The 23,803-nt window shown below is 44.2% G+C and overlaps 1 protein-coding gene across 2 annotated transcripts in view; it reads left to right on the top strand.

Annotated features, from left to right (window-relative positions):
- UGP2 (UDP-glucose pyrophosphorylase 2) overlaps window positions 1-23,803 on the top strand; it is a 476,638-nt gene that overhangs the window by 399,250 nt on the left and 53,585 nt on the right. For both annotated transcript variants that reach the window (XM_078649432.1, XM_078649433.1), the window contains exons 7-8: window positions 18,444-18,635; window positions 22,193-22,435. In XM_078649432.1, coding sequence (XP_078505558.1) covers window positions 18,444-18,635; window positions 22,193-22,435 — 435 coding nt within the window. The remainder of the gene's footprint in view (window positions 1-18,443; window positions 18,636-22,192; window positions 22,436-23,803) is intronic.

Genomic DNA, 23,803 nt, shown 5'->3' with positions numbered 1-23,803 from the left:
TGCAGAATTTGTCTCTCAGTCCAGTGTGGAAGAAAAGTATGACGTGCCTTCCCAAACACAAAATATCAGAACAAGATGCTCTGTAAATAGCATGTTTTGTTTCATTGTCCAGTGTGAAGAAATGAAACGGAGAAGTTTTCTCATCTAATTAATCTACCCCACTGGCCTATGACCTATTGGTGTCCATTGGCAAGAAGCAGGTGCTGTAGCATACAGTAATTCTAGTGAGAAGTCTTCCCCCTGAAGGCCACTCCACAAGCACAAAGTAGAGTTATTGCTGTTGTATGTCATCAGTATTGTAATCGTGAAGTTCCTTCTTTAGTTAGCATCTATGCAAAACATCTATTATGATTTTATCTTGGCTGTGTGTGTTGCTTGAGAATGTTCCAGCTTTTTCCGGAAAGGTGTTCACTGTAAGCCTGTGTTGACAGATGACTGGGTACGTTGTAATTAGGGCTCCCGGTTTTATGGTATTTATTTTTTTGCCATTTCCGTCTGTATTTATCCATATTTATTTTTTGGGCATTTTTTCTGTATTTATCCACATTTATTCTTCCCACAAGCAAAAGACGAAGCTACAGCTAGTATTTGTCCACATTTATTTAAATTGACAATGCACACATCCGCTCACTTAAACTAGCGATTTGTTGTGGCTTTAGTAATGCTTTAAATGGTCCGGTACTGAGTAATTTGAAAAGGAGAGTACCTGTGCTTCTCAGTTCTGTTATAAGACACATTAGGATAGAGTACAAGCACTTATCAGGAGGAAACGTGCCAGCGCTTCTGTATTTCCATCTAAAGCCCTCGGGTGGAGGTTGGTTGAGATGCGTGGAATCCAGGGCGCATGCTGTGAGCTCAAGCTGCTGCGATCTGCAGGCTGTGGAATTACACGTCATGTCATGAAAATGCGGAGTGGTAACACAGAAAGGGGGGTGAGCAACCAAGGGTGCCAGGTGAGAGTGGGCAATAGTGATGGACACTCAAGGCAGAGACAACACATCTGTCTGGGGGGGGTGGGTGGGCGAAAGGCATCAGTGGGCAGAGCTGGGCAACTGTATGGGGCCTGGGACAGGAGGAGTCGGGGCGTTGGGGGAGGCTACAGCATGATGTTGGTGCTCCTAGGTGGAGAAGGGGCAGGTGAGAGCCCGGACAGCTCCGATGTAGGAGTGCGAATTTTTGCGGACTAGTTACCGTAATAGGGTAGTACTGGAGAGGAAGTACCTACCGGGCCCGATGAGTGGGTGGTGGTGTGCCCTGGTTCTTTTGGAGTCTCAGATATTTACTTTTTACATAGGGGAAGGGAAATACACTTACCTTTCGAGTTGAAATGGCGGAGGGCTGGCGCAGAGGTCACTTGAGAGGCAGAGCCTTGGAGATGGTAAATTCTCCGTAGGGCCGGGGCAGCAACAAATGCTCCTACCTGTACACAGATTCTAAATGTGATTCAGAATATGTGGAGAACTTAAGCTGTCTTTGTTCAATAATGTCGTACTTACTGGAAATATGGTTCTCCTAAATGGAATGGGATGTCTTTATTTTCCAATCAATATGTACACGTTAGGCAATTCTTCAGGTTTAAAAAACAGGAGCGTTGGCCAAGATTGTATGAGAAGGCCCTGTGTGTACATATGTACAGTATGATACGGGTACTTCATGCAGGCGTGCTAAAGGTATGACCATGACTTTGCAGCAGTTAACATGGGGAGTTATTTACAGTAACAATGTTTCTGCTCGTTTATTTTATTCCTCATTTCAGCATTCTCCTCTGCTTCTCTGCCACCAGCCTTGTGCTATCAGTTGCAAAGACTGGAATTAGCCATGCGGTGTGTGTGTAAAGATTCTGGATTGTGCCCAAATATTGTTCTCTTCATATAGAGAATAGAACAAGACAGTACTGGCTTCTGAGCAGCTGAAGCCCTTTGAGCCCAATGGGCTTTGCGCGCAAGGTATTAACCATTGTGCAACATACAGGTCCCACGTTCAATCTCTGTGCGGTCTCGGTTTTTAACCCTTCCAAAGCTCGGCACATTATCCCATTTGCAGTGCTATGAATCCGTAAGAATCTGGCAGCAAGCACTACACAAAAACTGTAGTTTGCGGTTTTAACTTCCTTTTATTGTTCTAATGGTCGAAGGAGTTAGCTGAAAATCTGGTTGGTTCCCGAGTAACGCTATAGGGCATATGGGTGAAACCCATGCGCTATGTAATTATTTATTATTTGCACCATCAGATCTTCAGCAGAGGTGTGTAGCAGAGGTGTGTGTGAGTATCTGTGCGTCTGTGTGTGTCGCCACCAGTCTGCTCTTGTCCTGAAAGCTGGTGATTTCTGTTGCCTTTCACACTCTAAATCCAAGACTAGAAAGCTTAGTAACAAGCATTGGCATAGCCAATAGGTCTCGCCTTTGGGACTTTATAAGTTTTGTCACCAGTACATTTTTTGCCAGTGCTGGCTGTCAAATCAAACACTGACCTGATAAAAAAGAAATTTACGGAACTGATGTACTAGAGCCGCAGGCAAATGAATGGAATAGTGAAATTAATTAATGAATAAAGTATTACTTAACTTTGCAAACTGCATCACCCCCAGAGGCATACATTCTTTGAAAATGAAAAATGAATGAATTATGTATTGTGTAACTCTGCAATCCGACTCACCTACATGCATGTGCTCTATTAAAGAGTGAAATAATGAATTAATGGATGAATAAACTTGTATTGTGGAATTACAGCCTGAATCGCGTGGAGGTGTACATTCTTTAAAAAGAGTAATATGAATGAATAAACCTGTATCGTGTAACTTTGCCCACTGAATTAATCGCGTAGAGGTATGCCTTTTCAGCAGCGGTGCGTCCATTGGGGCGTAGGGGCGTAGCCCCTCTAAGCCTGGACGCACCGCTAAAATATTTTTGTGAATGCAGCACAAATGAAATTGAAATATATATAGGTGCCGCAGCGCAGCGCTTCAATCCGGGACACACCCGATTGAATTGGAGAGAGGGGGCAGGGGGTGGGGCAGGCTGGTCTGTTGCACAGCTTGAGTGACAGCAGGAGGCCAGCAGCACTGCGCATGCGATTGTTTGCTTGCACCTAACCCGAGCATGCGCGCTGGTAACCTGAGTAATAGAGGGACCGAGGGGGTGCTGCTTTAGACGGGCCGCAGCAGCCCCCGGGGTTTCAAATGCGCCAGGGCGAGCAGTTAGTGGGCCCCCCTAGCCAATCCTGGTGCTGCATGCAGCATCAGGATTGGCTGGTCCCACCGGCAGAAGGGCAGGCAATCATCATTGGATGCCGCGCGTGGGTGGTGGCAGCCGCACTGCATATGGCCAATCACTGTGTGACTTCATGTGAAGTCATGCAGTGATTGGCCATTTCGGGACACGCGCGCTGCTGGTGGGGTGTGACGTTCCAATCTCGTGCGCAGGCAGCAGTCCGACTTCAGCCGCTGGTGTGTAGGTGACGTGACGTCTCTAATCGCGTGATCCAGATCCGATCCATCCTGCTGCTGCGGTGAAAAAGTAAGTGAGTGAATCTGGAAAAAAAATCCTCGGTAGTCGTGTGAGTAATTAATCATGTCAGAAGTCAGAACTCTGATGCTCCAATCACGGTCTCACACACACACCAGCAGCAGAGTCATGGGCACCGCACCGCCCTTCAATTCACCTGCTGTAAGTAACATGGGCGTGGGATTGAGGGCTGCAGAGGATCCTCAATGTTGTCGCTGTGACGTGACACAGACCGCAATGCACAGCCTGCTCATCGCATCCATCCACTCTCTTCAGCGCCACAGCGCTACTCCGGACCGTGCCTGATCTCACAGTCACCAGAAACTTCAGTCTTGGTTCCCTTTCACTTTCATGCACCATGGGATTAGCGCAAGCAGAAGGGAGGGGCAGCCTAGGCCTGAGGTGACCCTTGTGCGCTGTCAGCTGGGCTGGCAGTGGCTTCTCATTTGTACATCTTTTCCGGCCAGGGGGCCTAGGACTGATTGACCTCCGAGCCCCCATCCGATGGCGGGCATTGTAAGCACACTGCAGCACAGGCCTACCTTCACTCGCGCAGATGCCCTCCGTACTCCCTTAAGGTCCGCGGCACTGCAGGGCAGCCAGGCCCGATTAATAATGGCGCCAAGTTTGAACTGGAGTCTGTACCTGGTCCGCGCCGCAACACAAACATGCTGCTACATACAGTAAAACACAAAACACCATCATACACACACAACGAGGAGATAAAGGTTGCACAGCACATTCCTGGATTCCTGGAACCTGGGAGGCTTCATGCAGACCCCGAACAAAGGCCCCTCTGTGTCCCCAAGACTCTCTGCTGACCCCGGGAGTGAGGGATGGGCTGCCGGCTTCAGTGATGTCTCGAACGGGTGCTGGGGAGGGAGGCCGGGTCAGATGTGCAGCTGGTCCAGGCATCTGTTGCGTCCCACAGGGAGGCAGCCAGTCTGGCCCCTATGAACCATCCTCGACCTCACAGAGTACTGGGGGGCGGGGGCACTGTGGGTAGGGATCTGCCCTGGTAGAAGGGGTGTCTGAGACTCATAGTTGTGCACATAAACACACACCTGACATACGGCAATCGGCACATGTACCGGCTCCGTAAAAGCGAGGAACTTAGGAAGTGTGCCTTGCTAATGCCTTGTCCAATGTCCTGTGTATGTGTGCGATGCTTTCACTGCTGCGTGTGACAAGAAGTGTGCACGGAGGCTGCTCTGGCCACTACTGCTCTGTGTAATGAGGGGAGCAGCTTCACACCAGGCACCGTTTCTGTGTTTTTTTAACGTGAAATCGAACTTGTATATTGATGTTGCAGTTTTATAGTGTTAATGCCTTTGAGTGGTGCAGATTTCTGTTCATTTGCTCAGCTCACCGTATATGAGCATACTGCTTTATGAGCGTTTCACGTGAAAGGTTATGTTAAAGTTGTTAGTGATCTTTTGCTGTTAGTTGCATTAAGTGTAAAAGCCTTTTAGTGCTGTTTTGTCCTTGTTATGGTGAGCTGGTTTGTCAAGTTCTGATGTTGGATTCACTCATTGCTCTCTTTTACAATTTTGGCAAAAATGATGTCTGCACTTAATTTCCTGCTAATTCTTCTTCGTGAAAGGGAATTTAAATACTTGTTGTGTCCCCCACCGATTGCCATTTTCACTTGTGGCTTGATGCCTGGGAGTGCTAACAAAGAGCTAGACTTCTGGAACGCAATCATGCCTTGCTATTTGTCAGTAACAAGGAATTTTTGCCCCTAGATACTAACACGTGTTTCCATCGACAAAGAATGGGGAACACATTTGACATCGGGCCATTAGAGAAGAGGATTGAACAGTCTTAACTAAATATATGTGTCCTTTGATCGCATAATTGTGATCGATGTGGGTGGTTTCCATGATGGCGAAAATAGTGCAGCAAATGTTCTATCTGATTTTAGAAGGTGTGGAGAGTTAAAAACCTTGCCAGGGCAGGATATAGTGGTTTATCAGCATGCAGGTTGTACTAGATGTGAAGGCTGGGACCTGCTGGTGAAGCTTTTTGAGAGTCTTAAGGGAAGTCTTGACAGCAAACGAAGAAGGCCTGCATTGTACCAGAACCACTTATGCCAAGGAGGTGGAATGTGCCAGAGTAAAAACATAATAACAGCCTAGTGGTCTGTGCCCAAACTACTTCCTGGGTCACATGCTTAACTCAAAACAAGCATTACAGGATGGGAGAAAGTGGGAAATTGAAAAGGCTGCGTTGTCAATTTATACGCAGTCGAACACACATATGTAGTAACTCTAATGAGCTATTATATCGTTTTTTCAGGAAAATATCTAGGTTGTGGGCCTATATGGTAAATGCAGCAAATCTAGAACTATGCGAACAACGTTGCTGTCGCACAATTACATAATTCCAGTTTCCCTGTGTGTAAGACCTGCAGTCAATTAGTAACTTTGTGCAAAATGGAACAACACCACCTCCAGGGCTGGAAGTAGTGAACATCAGACGTGGATTGAATTGATTATTCTAACAGTAGCTACCGTTTGAGGGAATCAAACAATTATTATCTGAAGACTTATTCAAAACGCAATGGCAAAACCAACAGGTCTTGCTTTTGAACCCTGATGATGTATGTATGTGCGCACATATGTCGTGAAACAGCATCCACTTTATTTTCATTTACAGTTGCATGATAGCAGATTCTAAGGTTGAGGTAAATTCTAAAAATAAAGGTGAGAGAAAGTTAATTTAGGGAAAGAAGTGGCCTGGTAGCAAATTGCAGCTCGGTGTCCTCCTAAAAAGTAAAAACAAATAAACAAAAACAATTTTAAAGAAACAGGGAGGGGTCGACAGAGGACCGGAGGAATATGAGTTGGGGGAGCAAGCCAATCTCAAGGATGAGAAAGGGGGAGCAGCAAGAGGGAGCTATAGAGGAGCCTGGTAGTGGGGTGTCTACTAAATCAGAGTGGGACAGAGAGGTTTTGTGGTGAGTCCACGTGTGAGAGGGCCACGCTCAGAAGTTAAAGCCTGTCCTAACTATTTTGAATCTGACTGTGGCCTTTCTAGATTCTTACATGAAGGAGGAAGCAATCACCTGGAGTTTAACAATGAGGGGAGAGGATGTAGCCTTACAGCCAGAGCAGTTGACCGCGAAGCTGGGGAACCGGTTTCGAGTCTCGGCAACAACGCTCAACATCCTGTGATTCTGGGCAAGTCATTTAATCTCCCCGTGCCTAACAAAAATAAATGTGCCCATCTGTAACGAAACTGGTGATCATGTAAAGCGCTCTGATAGCCGATGTCTCAGTTCTAGTTCGCACTATATAAAACAAAAAATAGAAAAATCAGTTGTTGGCCTATATATGGAAGTGCGTTGGCAGTCTGGCAGACCTAGCCTATTTTTGTGGTCCCAGTAGTGAAATAGCAGCAGGCGTTCCTGTAGCCTATGGGTTATAAAGTTTTCTAGTTTTTGTTCCTATTTGGGCACTAAACAGATTTTAATGATCAAATGGCATATTAAGTACATTTTGTTTCACCTAAACACTATAATCTGTGTGGAAAGACATGCGTGATAAAGTCACATGCGTTCTAATGAAAACGTGGTAAAGGTAAGGCGTGGTTCCCAATGCTTTGTGAAGGCTGTTTCCCAACTGCTGTGCAACTTCTACTCTTAGAGCTGAGATTTTCATGAAAGGCTTATAGTCTGAATTCAGCCCCTGAGCGTAATAGGACGGAATGTATGAAGCTCTGTGGTTATACTGAAGAAGCAGCTACCTATGTTATGCCATCTATTAATGTAATAACTGCACTTTCACAATTCCTTTATTAACCTTTCCTGCTTTCTCAAATTTGCTTGAAAATGCACGATTTTTCTTCTTTATTAAAAAGAGCTCGCTACGGTGCAGTATGCAAATCACTTTGCGCACCCCACCACTTTCAAATGTCACCCACCGCCCCTGTGTCTTTTTCTTAAAGAATGGGTGCACAGACTGCTCTAAAAAGATACGTATTGAGTGTTCTCTCCAGAGAAGAATCTTTGGTAGATGGCGAGCAATTAGCACAGCGGGATGTCGTGCATGTTTTTAACGTGCCTGGAGAAGACATTTTGAACCATCTGCATTTTAGAAATAAAACAGCCTGGCACACAAAGGTGTATTTGGGTAGTAAATTACCTAAATAGGCCAAAAGGCTTGTTTACAAAAAGCAAGACTGCAGGGTAACATGTAGGCCACCCTTCTCTTTTGTTTTAAAACAGTATGAAAGGCTCCGTGATCTAAGCTGCAATGCCCACCTTTACAGAGCCAAGAGGAGCTTACAGGCAGCTTTGTAAAATGGTTTTATTAGATTCGCTGCGTCATGTGCAGTCTGCGTCCACCTGGCGCGGGGCATCCAGGCCCTGCTCTGGAGTGGTGGGGGGTTGACGCAGATGGATTTCAAAGTACACTGCATCAATGCAGCCATGGGCAGTCCGAGCCGGGCAGTTTCAGGCTACTCTGTTGCGCTGCAGCAGTAGGCAGTGAGAGTGCGTCATGGTGCATGCAGCACCTTGGAGTTCCAGGTGTTCACCCTACTGTGCCAAGTGCGTCCGGGCTCCGGGCAATGATTAACCCCAAAGCCTCCGCTTTTAATGCTCACATTGATGGAAACGGCAAGAATGGAGATTCCAGTTCATGAATGCCTGCTCTAAAGGAGCTTGGAAATATAGGGCAAAGGCAGCACATCTCTGCTGGAGCCTGAGTGTCACTGTTGTAGATTCTAGGTGAAACAGCAACAAAGCCTCATTAACATGAAAATGGTCTTTTAAAGACCTGTGAATTGCTCGGGTGCGGCTCACAGCCGCTGCATACCTCTCTTGCAACTCAATTTTTTTTTTTTTTTTGGGCAGCAAAAGCTTGCCTTTGTCAACATTGCCCCAGACCAAGGAAAGGCGCCGTCTAAGCAGGACGGCACAGGGAGCATGCTGCGCTTCCGGTCCAGGGAAGGCATGGCTTGGCAGTTCGGGCTGGACTGTTCCCATGAGACACAGGGTCAGACTGATTTGCATATGGCCATGTCTGAACTGGGGTGGCAGAGTGGGCTAAAGAACGGTGATGGATTAAACCCAGATCTGTTGACTGGGTGTAAGTGTTTGATTGGTTCAGATACTCCGTCCATCACCACCCCCTTTTGTACCACTTCTTACTGAAAGCATAACATATTGACAAAAAAGTTTGCCAAGCCACGCCTTTATTTTATTCGGCGCCACTCAGCAAACTCTTTTTGGGCATTATGCAAGCTCCGCCTAGCCCCACTCCAAGGAAAGGTGCGGTTCGCCCAACTAACATTTTCCAATATTTTATGCTTTTAATAAGCAGCGCGGCATAGGCAGCATGCTGCGCTGCTTACTAAAACATAAAATATTGGATAAAAGTTTGGCGCCCCTATTCTTGTTTAATACTTTGTAGATTATCTGGCTTCCTATGTTTCTAGTGACAAAACCATTGTAGAACCTCATACTGAGTGATAGCCTCTAGGCGGTTTACCGTCAGCTGCTCGTGGTTTCTGGTGTACTATTTTAAGGAAATTGGATGCTCTTTAGAAGGGGCTCTGGATTAGAGCACGGCAGCAATTTTCTAGTATTTTCCCGTTTTTACATATAAATACAGACAAAGGAAAAAAAATTCCGTCTGTATTTCTATGTAAAAATCAGTTTAAACGGAAAACCGAGAGCCCTAGTTGTAATTTAGTACCGTACTCGTCAGATTGACCCATTGAAAGCCAAGTTATCTGAAGTATTACTTCTTGTGTAGACCCTAGCCCAGCAAGGACTTGATTTGGGCACAATTAAAGGGTGCCTTTTGGCTCTTTCTGCCTTTTTGCAGTTGAAGGATCAGCCTTCTTTATTTAAATCGCAGGTTGTGATGCCTTTTCTAAAACAATTGCAGCATTTCCTTCTACCCTTTCCCCTTACCATGTCCTAGTAGGACCTTAACTTAGTCTTCATCTTGCTATTGTATACTCCTTTTGAAATTCACTACACAGCTGTCCACTATGGCTTCTCTCCCTCAAGATAGTGTTCCTTGTGGCCATAACATCTGCGCAAGATTGGTGAGCTTCAAGCTCTCTCCATCCACCTGCCACACACTACTTTCTTCCCAAACAAGCTAGTGCTAAGAACGTGAGCTTCCTTCTTCCGAAGGTGTTGACTCCTTCTCATATCTGGGAAAGCATCACCCTACCAGAATTCTTCGCTCTACCTCACCCCAGTAAGGAGTAGGAGAGACCACATTGGCTGGATCCTAAAAAGACTTTTAGCTTTTGCATCGATTTACCAGTGACCATTGTGTCAACTCTTTGTGGGATTTGCTGGAGCGAAAAAGGCCAAGGGTAGTGCAGAAGAGGATCATATCTTGGTGGATCATGCTCTGCATTAAAATCTGGTACGCATTGGCCAAGGAGCAGCCCAGATGGCTTTTTGGTCTCATTCCGCCAAAGCTGCTAACACCTCTTTGGCACACGGAGCGCCTATTCTGGATATTTTCCAGACTGCTCCTTGGGTGTCCCTTGATGCAATCACAAAGCTCTACTGTCTAGATAGCCAAGTCTGTCGAATTGGGTATTTTCGCTGCTTGGTCCTGCAGAACCATTTGGTCTGAGCCAGTTCAGCACCTGGGAGACACTGTTTTATATATATTCAGAAGGTGAGTAATCTGCAGCTACAAGCATTTATCAGAAGAGCAAGTTACATATATTTGGTAGCGCTCTTTCTGGTAGATAGTCTTCTACCTGCAGATTCCCCACCAACCCTCCCACCCTCCCTGTTCTGTGAACTGGGCACTTTTCCACCTAAAAAGGTGGCAAGAATAAATATCTGCACACTGATCAAATCCAATGTGTTTTTGTGCTCTTGCTCTGGAGGTGAGGACTGCATAGAAAGCAACAGATATCTGTGCATGGGTGGCACCTATATGCAGTTCTGCGCATCATTTCTGGGGGAACAACATCGCTGCAATGCCACATGACTCCACCTACTGGTGCACAGGAGTATTGTTTTAAAAGTATTCAGCTGCAGTCTGACACCTGGGGAATATTCAAAAGGTGAGGAATCTGCAGTTAGCGTATCTACCAGAAAGAGCATTACTGAAGGTAAGTACCTTGTTTGTAAATAGCATCAACACTATGCAGGCATTTGCCAGCAAGCCTTCTCTGCACTTCCTTAGTTAATTGCAGCCTAGGTGACCTGATCTCATCACTCAAATGCCCCGGCTTGCCCCCCCCCACCCCCCCTCTTACCAGGAGATCCGCCAGAAGAGGCATGCCACCATTGTGGCTGTTGAACATGCGCCAGCACTCCTTTGCCTGCAGATTGGTGTAGGAGCAAAGCTGCAGGAGCATGTTCCATCACCACTAACGGTGTACAGTCAAGCCCCCTGAGTCTGATACACAATTCCCATGAATAGCAGTGGCCACAGCCTCTCTGCAGCCCAGGTAACGCATGCCGGCAGAGGAATGTGCAGATGCTCAAGGTAGTAACTCAACTAGCACCTAAACCTCTTATCAATGGACAACTTCCATACGTTACCTAGGCCTGCACATCACCCCACGTGTGGAGTACTGGTCCAAAATTAACTGTCCGACATGCAAAAAAAATAATTTTATAGGGTCTCACTGTGGCAAGGACATATAAATGTGCTTAAAACAAGCCTCCTCTCCAGATTGCTATACCTCTTCTATTCCCTGCCAACACCAATTCCCACATCAGACATTACCCTACAATCTAGCATTTGCACCTTCATATGGAATAGGAGTCAACCTTGTGTATCCAACACATTACTAATGCTTCCAAGGGACAGAGGAGGGTTGGCATGTCTTAATCTTGATTACTACTGGGCAGACCATTTACATATGCACATACTGCAAGAAAATCTTCTGCTGAGCTTTCGCTGCATGCTAGAGTCTTTTTTTTCTTTTAGTCTTTTGGTTCTTGGCTCTCTGAGGCGCTCTTTGGTGGTCAACACAATAAAACACTTTCACATGTATTCTGCCGATTTGAAGCTTCATTTACTGCAAGTTGCTTCAATGGTATCTTTCCTTTGTTTTAACCAGTTTTTTTGACTTGTAACACAATAGGAAATCCAAATCCATAAACCAGAATTCTAAGCAAAAAATTGTTTATCTCACCATTTAGTCATCATAAGATTAATAATAAACAGAATTTTGTCAGATTTATAGAACTATTGGCTGTTCCAAATAAACATAGGAAGAGGGCAAAATGGCTGAGGAGGGGCAAAGCACGAACCGGGAGTAGATCAGGGCAGAGCACAGATCCTGCAGGGTCAGGATAAAAAGGTACAAACATGAAATACCAGTGATTAAGGTAGATATCTAGCTCAGTGCAAGGGTATGCAGATATCTGTGTCTCACCACTTTCAAAGTTCACCAACCACCACTGTAACTGATCCATGGTCTGAAGGAACCCTGAAGTCGAGACAGGCCCCAAACGTGGAGCCTGTCTGCAGATCAGCACAACATTGGAGACCTGATGCCTCGGTTTCCTCCTACAAGAGAACCTTATAAGCGATTGAATGTTCCAAATGTTGAAACAGTGTTGGATGAATCCCGGTTTGACCCCACATGCAAAGTATTGATACGTGACGGGTTTTCTGGAAAAAAGATTTCGTTAATTTGCCATGAGTGAATAGTCTGCAAACTTTCTGTGCATCAGATACAAATATTGTTTTCATATGGACAGATAGGTGTTATCAGAATACCACACAGGTTCTTTTTCACCTAAGGAGGGAATGATCCTGGCCATGTGGCATGCTACTTCCACCGTCAATGCCTTTATTATTGCCGTATCAGAATATTGATTTTGTTGCATTCCTGGTTCATCTACTCATTCATGTAAACTGAGTACAGCTTCCTAGGCTACCTCGTATGCACTTTACAGTTAGTCATTGGTGCCCATATCACCCCTTGGGTAATTTGCACAAACAATCAAGTGCGAGCCATTGCTGTCCATCGAACCTAATGATTTCTTTTCTACTTTGTTCTCTTCTCACTTGTGAGGAGTGGAACTGTTAGTAAGCAAGAGAGAAAGGAGCTTTCCTACTGTACTAGTTTATGCACTCCTAGACTCCTAGTCCAGCACTCCCACCAGTTCGATCGCATTGGCCCATTCTTTCATTCTAACAGCTCTGAATCCCTTGAAATGCCATCCTTCTGTTAGTTGGTCCTTAAGGTGTTGGTGTGTAGCTTTTGTAGATATGCCAAGAGGATCATATGTTCATGTTTTGACCTTGCTATTTGGGTTTGCTTGAATTTCCAGTACAATTTAGAAGCAGTGCTCCCACGCGCTTTCAATGAACTGGATTAGGTGAGCAGAAACCACAAGAACAGAGTGATTGTCTTGCCTCCTGGCATCTTTAGCTATTGGTTATCTACAGCACGATAAACTTGGTGAACATTGGCTCTGCCTGTTGTTCGTGACTGTATGTCTTTCTTGACTAGCTCAGTTCCCTGCTCCTTATTAGATGGCTTTCCTCCATTTTCTTGGGTTTGCACCACCTCTGCCTGTTTTTATACATTGGTTCTGATTAGATAACTTGCATCCTTACACTGCTGATGTGAGGGCACTAGCTTTTATGTCTCGCCTGGCAGTGCACTTGTCACTATTCTTAAGAGATCAACAGTAAAAGAGTTCTCAGAACTACTACTGAGAGATTTTGACTTCATCCACACGTTGATTGCTTCTAGTACAGTGCTTGTATGGCACTTTTTGCCTTGTGACAAAGTGTATGTCTGTGTTGCTTATCGTAGCAAGTTAATGATCCAGGCAGTATAGTATGCCTGATTGGTTTATTATGAAAATGTATGATAAAGGCAGTAGGCCATCAAGGTAAACCTACCAAACCCAGATATTTCTGAAAACTAAACACCCAGGGAAGTCCAGGGTGGTCTCCACTGCTCCGAGGAGCTCCCCTCAGGCAACACCTGGTCAGAAGGTGGGCCCGTGGCAACTTGGTCCCTCGCGCCATGCAGCTGAGCAGGCCTCGGTCCAGGCGCTGTCCTCACCGATTCCCAGGATCAGGTGTGCCAGGAGGGCGCCCTGAGCACTGCTTCGGTGTTCCACAGGTTGTGCCCTGTGGTCCGGATCATCGATGCGTTAGTGGTCCGGATTACTGCCGGATCTCGAGCGTTGGGCTCGGCGAGACGTTAAGGTGCATCCGCCATGTTGGCCTCCTTGGTCACACCTCCCTATCTTGAATTTTTTTTTTATACTTTGAAGAAGAAAACAAATAATATCTCTATGCGTGCATCCACACGAATGTACAGGAAGCCATATCAAAATAGTTTTGACCGTATTTTTTTTTACAGCAAATAAGCATTGGCAAAGACAATAGCTGTGCCACTGCATTTTAAAGGCAGCGCCTATTCGTTTGCCAAGCCTCGCTTTTCTATTCTGTTTGTTGCTACATCAAAGGCTCTAAAATATCATCTTGTTTGACACTTGTTCTCACTATTTTTGGATGGCCATGGGCATTTGAACAGATGCGTGAAATAAACTTTTTCTTATCGAATGTGTTACCCTTATGGATGAATTTCTATTACTCTTCATTGCAGGTGCTTTTCTCTACCTTTATTTGCAGAAAAGAAACAGAACATTGCAGTGTCCTAAGTCACTACAGTAATAGTTTTCGGGGTTATTTTTGAGCCTTGGGAACATAGGCAATTTTTTAAATATGTGTTCACCTCGCAGTCCTTTTGAGTCACACCTGCAGAACAACAACTCAATTTCAACGTGCAGTGAAACATGAACTGTTTTTGATAAAAGGAATTCTGCTATGTGTGCAACTTTTAATTCATGCACAGTTACAAACTGGCCAAAGAGTACATGACTAAAATCATTTGTTTTTACATTCTCTAGTGTGTTAAGCCCTTGAAAAACCAGCCGCTTTTAAAGAAAGGGCCTTTTTAAAGTGCTTGCTTACGATTTGTAAGCTTATATTTTTTGTAATTGACATTCTTGGCAATTGAGCATCTTGCTTGGAAGATAATGTGAAATATTCAGGCAGCAAGTTCACTCTCGCAGTTTCAAGGAGGTCCATGTCTGTTATTTTTCTCCAACAAGCCTAAAGCCAAGTGATTCCACATGCACTAGTAGCCTAGACGGAATAAAGGGCTTATAATCTTCCTGTGTTACTTATCTTACTGATCAGGGCTTGAAAGTGGCATAGATGGTCGATGGTCGAATCCTGTGCTAAAGGCTTGCTCCTTCTCTGTCTAGCTTTTGATCCTATGCGGATTGCTCCGGATGAATGGAAATACAGAAGTGACTGAAACATGGTGCATCTGCAAGCACAAGTGAGAAGCCCAGGATAACATGTAGTTGGAGCAAGAGATGATGGACCAGGCAGAGGAATGGCGGACACATCTGGAGAGTCCTATTCAATGAGGAAGACTGACATCCGCTACTGCGGAGTTAACTGCACAGGCATGAATAAATTGCCAGAGTGAGAGAGATCCTGGTGCTTTCGAGGCCAGGACGATGCATGGGAACCTGATCCGGGAAAGTCTGAGGCGGGAAGAAGTAACTCTGTACTTTCCACACCCACCACCTTCATCTTCCCCTTTGTTTCTTTCTGCCCAGCGCCATTGGTCTACTTGATAATTTGTAATTTACCCTCCCACCCCCTCGCTGTTCACACTTTCACCTCAGCCTTGCACCTCGTGCATTGCCACTGTCCCTTGGTTACCTTTTAAGAATGTAAATACTCTTGCATATTCTTTATTTCATGGGAATGCCTGTAAGGCCTGTTGAGAGAGAGATTTTATCAGTGACCATTTTGACTCCTAAACGCCCATCCCTCCTTTCACCGCCATCACTGAAGCCTGGATTGACTCCAAAAGACCCTTCCAAATATTTCATACACCTCTGTCCAGAGAGGCCGCTTCAGCCACACACACACTCCTGTAGAACGCCTTGACCTCAGCATTGCATCTGAAGCACTGACCCACTTCCCTCAAACTATCAACCTCTTTTGCAGACTGTGCCATCATTCATTACATCCCACACCCTTCCCTTCCGTTAACCTGCCCCATGTTCGTAAAACAATTTCCAGCTTGTCTTTATCTTCTGGCTACCTTGAGCATATTCACAATGATCTTATTCCTTTCTGCATTGCGACTTTCCCTACGTAAGCTGTCCTTACTACATTCGATTTTGCCTCAAGATCTACCTATTTTGGAAAACCATCCTAACCTGCACTTCAGCAAAATCAACTCAACCTTTACTTTAACCTCTAACAATACTTACAGCCCCCTGAAATCTGTGTTATGTAACTGTCTAAACACAGGGGGACAGTTTCACTACCACTGTCCATCATATTAATTTTTTTCAATGTTCTTCTCCTCAGCAACTCAAATGTGCTTGAGGCGGTCAGCTATTTCATTGTGCCAGATTCCCAACAATCACCTACTCAGCACTCAATTGGTTCTCCTCATTTCCATACAATATATCCTATCTCTTTGCATTTCTAGAAATCTTCCCCACAAGTGGTTGTTCCCCCGGACTCACACCTGGTCCCTCTACTGTTTCCTTACACCCCATCGTCATCTGTGATATCTTATTGTCTATGCCTTCTCCTATAACCTCTTCTGTGACAAGACACAGACTTTCTTCCCATCCTTTACCTCCCTCCTTAGTTCCATAATATTTTGGAGCCGCTCCACAATCACCGACACTGTTTGGCCCTCTGTGCCCCAATGTTTAACTCATCTAAAACTCTACCAAACAACCGCTCAGCACCTGGGTAACGAGTAAACGGAGAAGCAACTCCCACCTCACCTTGAAAACATCCTAAGTTTTGCTTTCTACAAATTTATCAACATGATTGCCCAAAAGCGAGTTTCTCCTACACCCACACGGTTTGAATGAATGAAATAACTTAAGTGCAACGTATCCCTGGGGCCATTTTGGCGCTATTGTGATGAGATCAGAGGAGCGCAGAAAACATTTGTCTAAATAGCCAGATTTTAAAAGATTTCCTAAAACCTAAGAGAGGTGGCAGTTTTAAGGTCCTGGGTCAATCTATTCCAATTCATGGCAGTTCAAGTGACAAAACCCCACCTTCCCCAGGAGGAGCACTTGAAGGGGGGGGTGTACAACCGAATTGCTGGAAAAGCTGGAACGAAGAGTCCTCTTTAGCAGGTACCATGTCAGATTCTCCTTCAAGAAGACAGGGCCCTGTTCATGAAGAGCCTTGTAGGCTATGCACAGAACTTTAAACACTATACGTTTATTTACAGGCAACCAATGTGATTTGATTGATTTGATTTAAAAATATATAAAGCGCAACGAATGCCCGGAGGCGCATGGAGCTGACACTAGAGAAATTGGCATCAGAGGAAATGTATGTGTGTATTAAATGTTGGTTTGGAAAAGGCAGGTCTTTAAGGATTTTCTGAACACATGGAGGCTCGAACTGCTTTTAATCGAGATGGGTAGGATGTTCCAGAGTTTGGTCACTCTTACCAAGAAACATCTGCAACCCCATCGAACTTGTTTGAATCTGGCTGCTTGCAACAATTTGTGACTAACTGATCTGAGATTCCTCGTGGGGGCATAGTATTTTACTCTGGAGGTCAGATAGAGTGGACCTCTGCCATGAAGTGCGTTAAATGCAATGCAAAGTGCCTTGAAAGCTTTTCTTTTTCTAACAAGCAGCCAGTGAAGTGGCACCAATTGTTGGGTTACTGATTCGTGTCTGGGAATATTCAGAATTAACCTTGCTGCCGCGTTCTGCAAACGTTGAAGCTTGCTTAGATATTGCTGTTGGATTCCAAGGTACAGTGCATTGCCATAATCCAATTTGGATATTGCAAGAGCAGTTACCACTGTTTTCAATGACTCTGGGGGAATAAAAGCTCGGATCTTTCTGATCAGCTTAAGGGTGGCCCAAAACCTTTCTGTAAGGGCATTGATCTGACTATTAAATGTTAGCCGATCATCGAAAATCACCCCATGGTTTCTGACTTTGGAGACTGGTTCAGGACATTCACCCAACTCAGAGGGCCACCATGTCGGCGACGAGCCTAGAGGGTTAGTTCCCAAGAGTAGGACCTCTGTCTTGCTGCCGTTCAGTTTTAAACAGTTTGCTTGCATCCAGCTAAATACCTTGGACATACAGGTCTTAAAACGGTTAAAACCACGGAGCTAGTTGGTAGCTCTGGATGCAGATTGAGATCTGGGGTCATTCAAGAACATTTTGCTGGCTTTCTGTGAAAATCAGGACCGTTAAATTCGTCATACTGCGTTGCACAGCAGTACAAGGCACCACACCTTTCTACATACAAGAATCTTTTCCAGTGTGCTCTAAAGTGCTCCACCCTCTGCACACCTTCGCCATTGTATTGTTCCCACTCACTCTGCGGTCTATCCACGTGCATGCCCTTTGAACTGCTAGCACCCCCTGCTCTGGATTTTCTGCCCAGTCAACGTCAAAGTAATCCCACTTTCCCCCATCGGCCTTCAGGACACAAATCCGGGGCCAAAAGGGATGAACTAACCTCATCACAAGGCCCCACCTACCCCTAGAGCCCACCTTATAATGCACGTCGCTCTGTGACACAATTGTAATGACCATGTGTTATATTCTAGCAGTGTGGTCCCTCCTCTATCACCGGACATCTCTTTTCCTTTCCACCACCAGTGGCCTGACACAGCATATTGCTGCTTTGTACAGCCCTTTGCGGTACAAATGAGTGTTACTTTTGCAAAATAAATTCAAACACGTAAAAATCTACTTATGGGATATTACATGCAACTGATGGAGAGAGATTTATCGTTGCAGGCTCTGGTCTCGAGGTTAGCAAGTGTATCTATGCTAGCAAGATGTCTACAGTATCATTGTGTCAATCTTGATCAAGTCTGGGATACCTTCAGGAAGTAAAACCTACATTTTTCCTGTCTTCTTTGTTCCCTCCCAGGGTGGTACGCTCACGCAATATGAAGGAAAACTGAGGCTGGTTGAAATTGCTCAAGTTCCGAAGCAACACGTGGACGAGTTCAAGTCGGTCTCAAAGTTTAAAATTTTCAACACAAACAATTTGTGGATTTCCTTGCGGGCAATTAAAAGGTTGCAGAATTCAATTGATATGGAAATCATTGTTAACCCCAAGGTAAGAAGGACAGTTGCTATTTTTTTTAAAGAAATATAGAAGCTATGTATCTGGTGCTCGTTAGAGGGAAGGTCTGTTATTTTTCTTGCTATAGCTATATATATATATATATATATATATATATATATATATATATATATATATATATATATATATATATATATATATATATATAGGTTCAGGATCTTTTGAGGCACCTTTAAAAATACATTTTAATACAAGTAAAAGAGATAGCTCCTTTAAAGGAATACTAAAAAAAAAAGGACTTAATTGTGCTCGTTGTTCACTCTTTCTGTGCTTCAGCGAGGAAACAGTGAAGCTCATACAAAATGATTCACAGACTATATATATATAGCTATAGCAGACGTGGAAAATGTGTACATATTATTTAGACATTGTATGTTTTATACGGTTGGTGTTTATTATTTAAACTATTTCTAAAACTTCTAATGCTTGCATTAAAAGCAGCGAGTCTGTGAATCATTTTGTATGAGCTTCACTGTTTCCTCGCTGAAGCACAGAAAGAGTGAACAACGAGCACAATGAAGTCCTTTTTTTTTTTTAGTATTCCTTTAAAGGAGCGATCTCTTTTACTTGTATTAAAATGTATTTTTAAAGGTGCCTCAAAAGATCCTGAACCTAATTCATACCAGCATGCTCCAATACTGTCCGTATTTCACTCCTGATTGCACTGGCCTTCCAGGTCCTAAGACTCATGATTTTATTGTTATTACAAAACCAATCTAACCTTTGTTTTGTATTTTTAGGTATTACCTTAGTAAAGTATATCTATGTGATCTTACTCTCCTTGTTCAGGGTTTTATTACGGGTGATAATGTTTTCTCATTAGTCTCGCACCATAAGCCCCTTCCACTCCCAACATCTGGGGCCAGATGTAGGTAGGCAAATACCGGTCGGTAACGGCCGAAATTCGGTAATTTCGGCCGTTACCGACCGGTATTTGGAAAATGAGATGTAGAAGCATGTTAAAATACAGATTTGGTAATTTTACCGAATCTGTAAAATACCGAGTCGGTATAATTACCGAATCTGTATTTTGACATGTAGGTAGCACTGTAATCAGTGCTACAGGGGTTTTAGAATTCTTAATTTACCACCAACTAGAAGTTGGTGGTAAATTAAGTTGCAGACATACATGTCTAAAGGGCATGTATGCCTGCAACATGTGCACCCATGCACAATTGAGGGGTGCAACAGGGTGTCAAATTGACACCATGTCCCCCTTGTAAATTCGGTAAATTTACCGAATCGGTATATACCGATTCGGTAATTGACATAGATTCCTATGGGCCTCAAGGCCCATAGGAGTCAATGGCAATTACAGAATCGGTAAATACCGATTCATTAATTACCGAATCATACCGATTCGGTAATTAATTCGGTAAAATTACCTACATCCCGATTGCCAGTTCTTAAATACCGAATCGGTATGATTCAGTATTTAAGAATCTGTAATCTGGGATTACCTACATCGGGGCCCTTAGAAACGCATTTGTCTCTGTAACTATATAGTAATGGCTTTCAGTTACAGCTGGCGGAAATTATGCAACACAAGTATTTATTGCCTTCACCAAGCGATTCTGCTTTCACTGGTGTGACCATAACTTGCCAAAATACTTTACTGTTGTGTTGGGCAGTGTCTCCGCTTCTGTCTGATCACTCCTCAAATGACACCTTCCTTAGTCCCACCCACAAGCAAGGTAATCCCCAATTGTATGCTAATTTCAAACGCTTTATCCAAATCTAAACCCATCTTCGCTCCACCTGCCCTCACACATTTCACATGCAGATCAGTTCACCTCCTTGTCGATCACTCTCCCGCGTACTATCTTCACTAATACAGTGTCACCTATCTGCTGTAGAGAACAGTCCCCCACTGCTCTCACTGCTTTCCACATGATCTTCATAAAGACCTCACTTCAGTCTTGCACTACAGCTCATACATCTGCTTCTGTGACACTCAGAAAATTCTTTAACTTGAGTTATCTACCATGTACCAAAGACTGGCCACCGCCATGGATTACACTTGAAATCAGAGCTCATAACAGTGAATGAGGACAGCATTACACAAATGGCGAAAGCACATATCCACTGCTGACCTCTCGGTTAATAAGCAAGCCCTTCATACACTGCATAATGATCTAGGCAGTGTCAAATCTATCCATTTCCAGGACCTCATTACCTCCCACCTTCCAGCACTCTGTGCAAACCTTCAGCTCTTTACTCTCTCCATCATCTTCAATTATCAGTGTTCTATTGTTTATCGTTATCTGCTCATGTCTTCACCCTGCTACATGTGCTCGAAGATTAACACTGCAATTAGTCCACAGTGCTCAAGTCCTCACTCACCACAACCCTGCCCAATTACATTATTACGATTTAACACAACATCCTCCTAACAAACGTTTCCTCTTATGAAAGCAGCTAATTCACCCTGTGCCACCCCTACCCATTTCGTCCTCCCATAATCAAATCTTTGCCTCTTTCATCCAACAGTTTCCACTGCGTTTCCCTTCGCCCTGCTGCCTGTCCTCTAACCGACTACTCAACCCTCTCCTGTGTGCGGGACCCTTCATTCCACTATCCTATCCTATCCTATCCTCTCCTCTGTTCTTGTCTATGCTCATACTCTTAGATCTCGCTGCCTCGCCTTTGATATTGCTGGTCACCCCACACTTTTCTCAATGAGCGCAGGGGGCACCAGCTGGGTACCAGCCCTTTGCTCCTCAATAAACAGCAGCAATTGTTGCAGTAACTACAGTCTTATCTTGAAATGCCTTACTGCCCTGTACAGTGTCTTCTCCAATCTTGCAAAATCTTTCAGTGCCTCTGGCAGACTATAGAATAGGTAATATGTTGCTATTCACCTACTCCTACTAAGAAAAACTGCGATCTAATGCTCAGAATGTAAAATTGAATTACCTTTGATTATTGATTTCTTCTTGATGAAGGGTTTACTAGGGGATCTGTCCTGTAGTGCCACATCATTAGTTAGCGGCACATCTGTGATCAGTTGCTTCATATACAGTATGCTTTGCAGACAAAGTGATATTGCTGCTCAGCTAGTCTGGAGAACAGCATCACTGCATATAACAAAACGGACTGCATACGATTAACTAGAATTTTGTGGTGCACCCATTCACTTCTAGCCAGTATGCTTCATATTTCTTGGAAAATTCCCTACGACATAGCACTTGTATGAGAGCTTGAAGGTAAGACACTTGTTAATTCATACTGGCCATTGATGAAGGTTGTGGCTATAGTACATATTCTAATGCTGACCATGTTGTTTCAATATTTTCTGAATGGAAGAAGTAGAGGACACAGAAAACCTAATTAAGTAAACAATTAAGTTTGGGGCAGGTCCTACTATTCTTAAAGGGCCTGGAACTCAAACATGTGCTTCCTGTATTCAATAGTGCATGAAGGCTAATGGTGCTTATTTAAAGGGGAAGTGGCAATAGATTTGATCGTATTAAAACATGCCGTGGATAGTATTAAAACATGCACTGTACCTTTTTCTGTTTGTTCTGCAGACTTTAGATGGAGGCTTAAATGTTATTCAGTTGGAGACGGCGGTGGGAGCGGCAATCAAAAGTTTTGAGAATTCAATGGGAATCAATGTACCCCGCAGCCGTTTCTTACCCGTGAAGACCTCATCTGATCTTCTGCTCGTAATGTCCAACTTGTATAGTCTTAATGCTGGATCCTTGACCATGAGTGAAAAGCGAGAATTCCCCTCTGTGCCGCTTGTCAAACTGGGGAGCTCTTTCACCAAGGTGAGTTTAGTCAAAGTTTTTTTTACTGCTTCCGGTAACTGGTACCTTTCGCAAACAGAAAGGTAATGACAGTGTATGGCACATTACAAGATAGCATGTTTTATGACTCTGGCTTCTGATTATATGCATAACGTTTGATCTCGCAGACATGATTGAACATATGGTGAGACCCTTAAATGAAGGCTTAGGGCTCGATTCACAAAGGGACTAATGTGCAATAAAGTTCAGAGGGCTGAGTCGCTTCACTCATGGGAGAATCTCCGCACTGCACACTCTCTGCAGTGCGCCGGACCGAGATGCTGCCCCGAGTGCAGAGACTCCACACTTGTAACTTTACTACTTCTTTGCGATTTTTAAAATAGAGAGGGAAACCTTTATAGTAAAAATGTAAAACGCATGTCTTTATTTACAATGCAGTTATTGTTTTTTTTTACTTTCAAGCAAATAGCACTGTTCTCAAACGACAGCCATATCCTACTTCACAAATTTTATGGTGCTGACATTTAAAATTTCATGTCATCCCCTTCACTTGTGCCCATTCCTGTCTTCTTATACCCTTGTTATCTAGCAGTGCTTTCAACACCACAGGCCATCAAATTATGGATGGAACCTCTCTAATCACACTCAAATGCTAAAAAATGACACCACAACCTTTTTTTAACACTGTTTGAGGCTCAGAAGTCAGCTGTGACCATGATTCCACTATTCCAAATTACCCTCCACACATCTGTCACTCATCAGACTGGCGAAAGGGCACTGAGGATGGAAAATCCCCCAAACCACACATCCCATCTCATGGACCTCGCACCACTTACACTCATGCTCCAAATGTCTGTCCTCCATCAGTTACTAGGCGAGTCACAACTACTCGGGTCCCATTATTTCCCAATTCATTCCAGCTCAAAATGTGCAATGCATATGTCTCCAGATCTTTATGAACTTGTGTAAGGCACCTCTACTTTATAGACCATCCTTTCTGTACCCATATATTGATCCATTCCTATGTAATGTTTTGATTTAGTCTGGTGATTGGCATTACCCCAACCTGGAGCTATGTCCCTCTTGGCCACCTTTTTGCCAACTGTTAAATTTGGGGGTCTCTAGTTGGCAGAGGTAGGTACCTTTGACAAATAAGGACCCTTGCATCTAGACAGGCTAAGGGGGTACACTCCTAAAATAACCCCTGCTCACCACCTTGGTAGCTTGGCACGAGCAGGCAGGCTTATCTCAGAGGCAGTGTGTAAAGCATTTGTGAACACATACAGTAACCCAGTGACAACACTACAGATGGACACCACACAAGTTGTAGTATAAAAATAAGTATTTTTATATAGACTTAAGACAAGACCACAAACAACAAAAATCCAC

The sequence above is a fragment of the Lissotriton helveticus genome, chromosome 6, assembly GCF_964261635.1.
Source record: "Lissotriton helveticus chromosome 6, aLisHel1.1, whole genome shotgun sequence".
NCBI lineage: Eukaryota > Metazoa > Chordata > Amphibia > Caudata > Salamandridae > Lissotriton > Lissotriton helveticus.
Note: the sequence above shows the minus strand (reverse complement) of the source record. Positions and strands in the feature narration are given on the sequence as shown.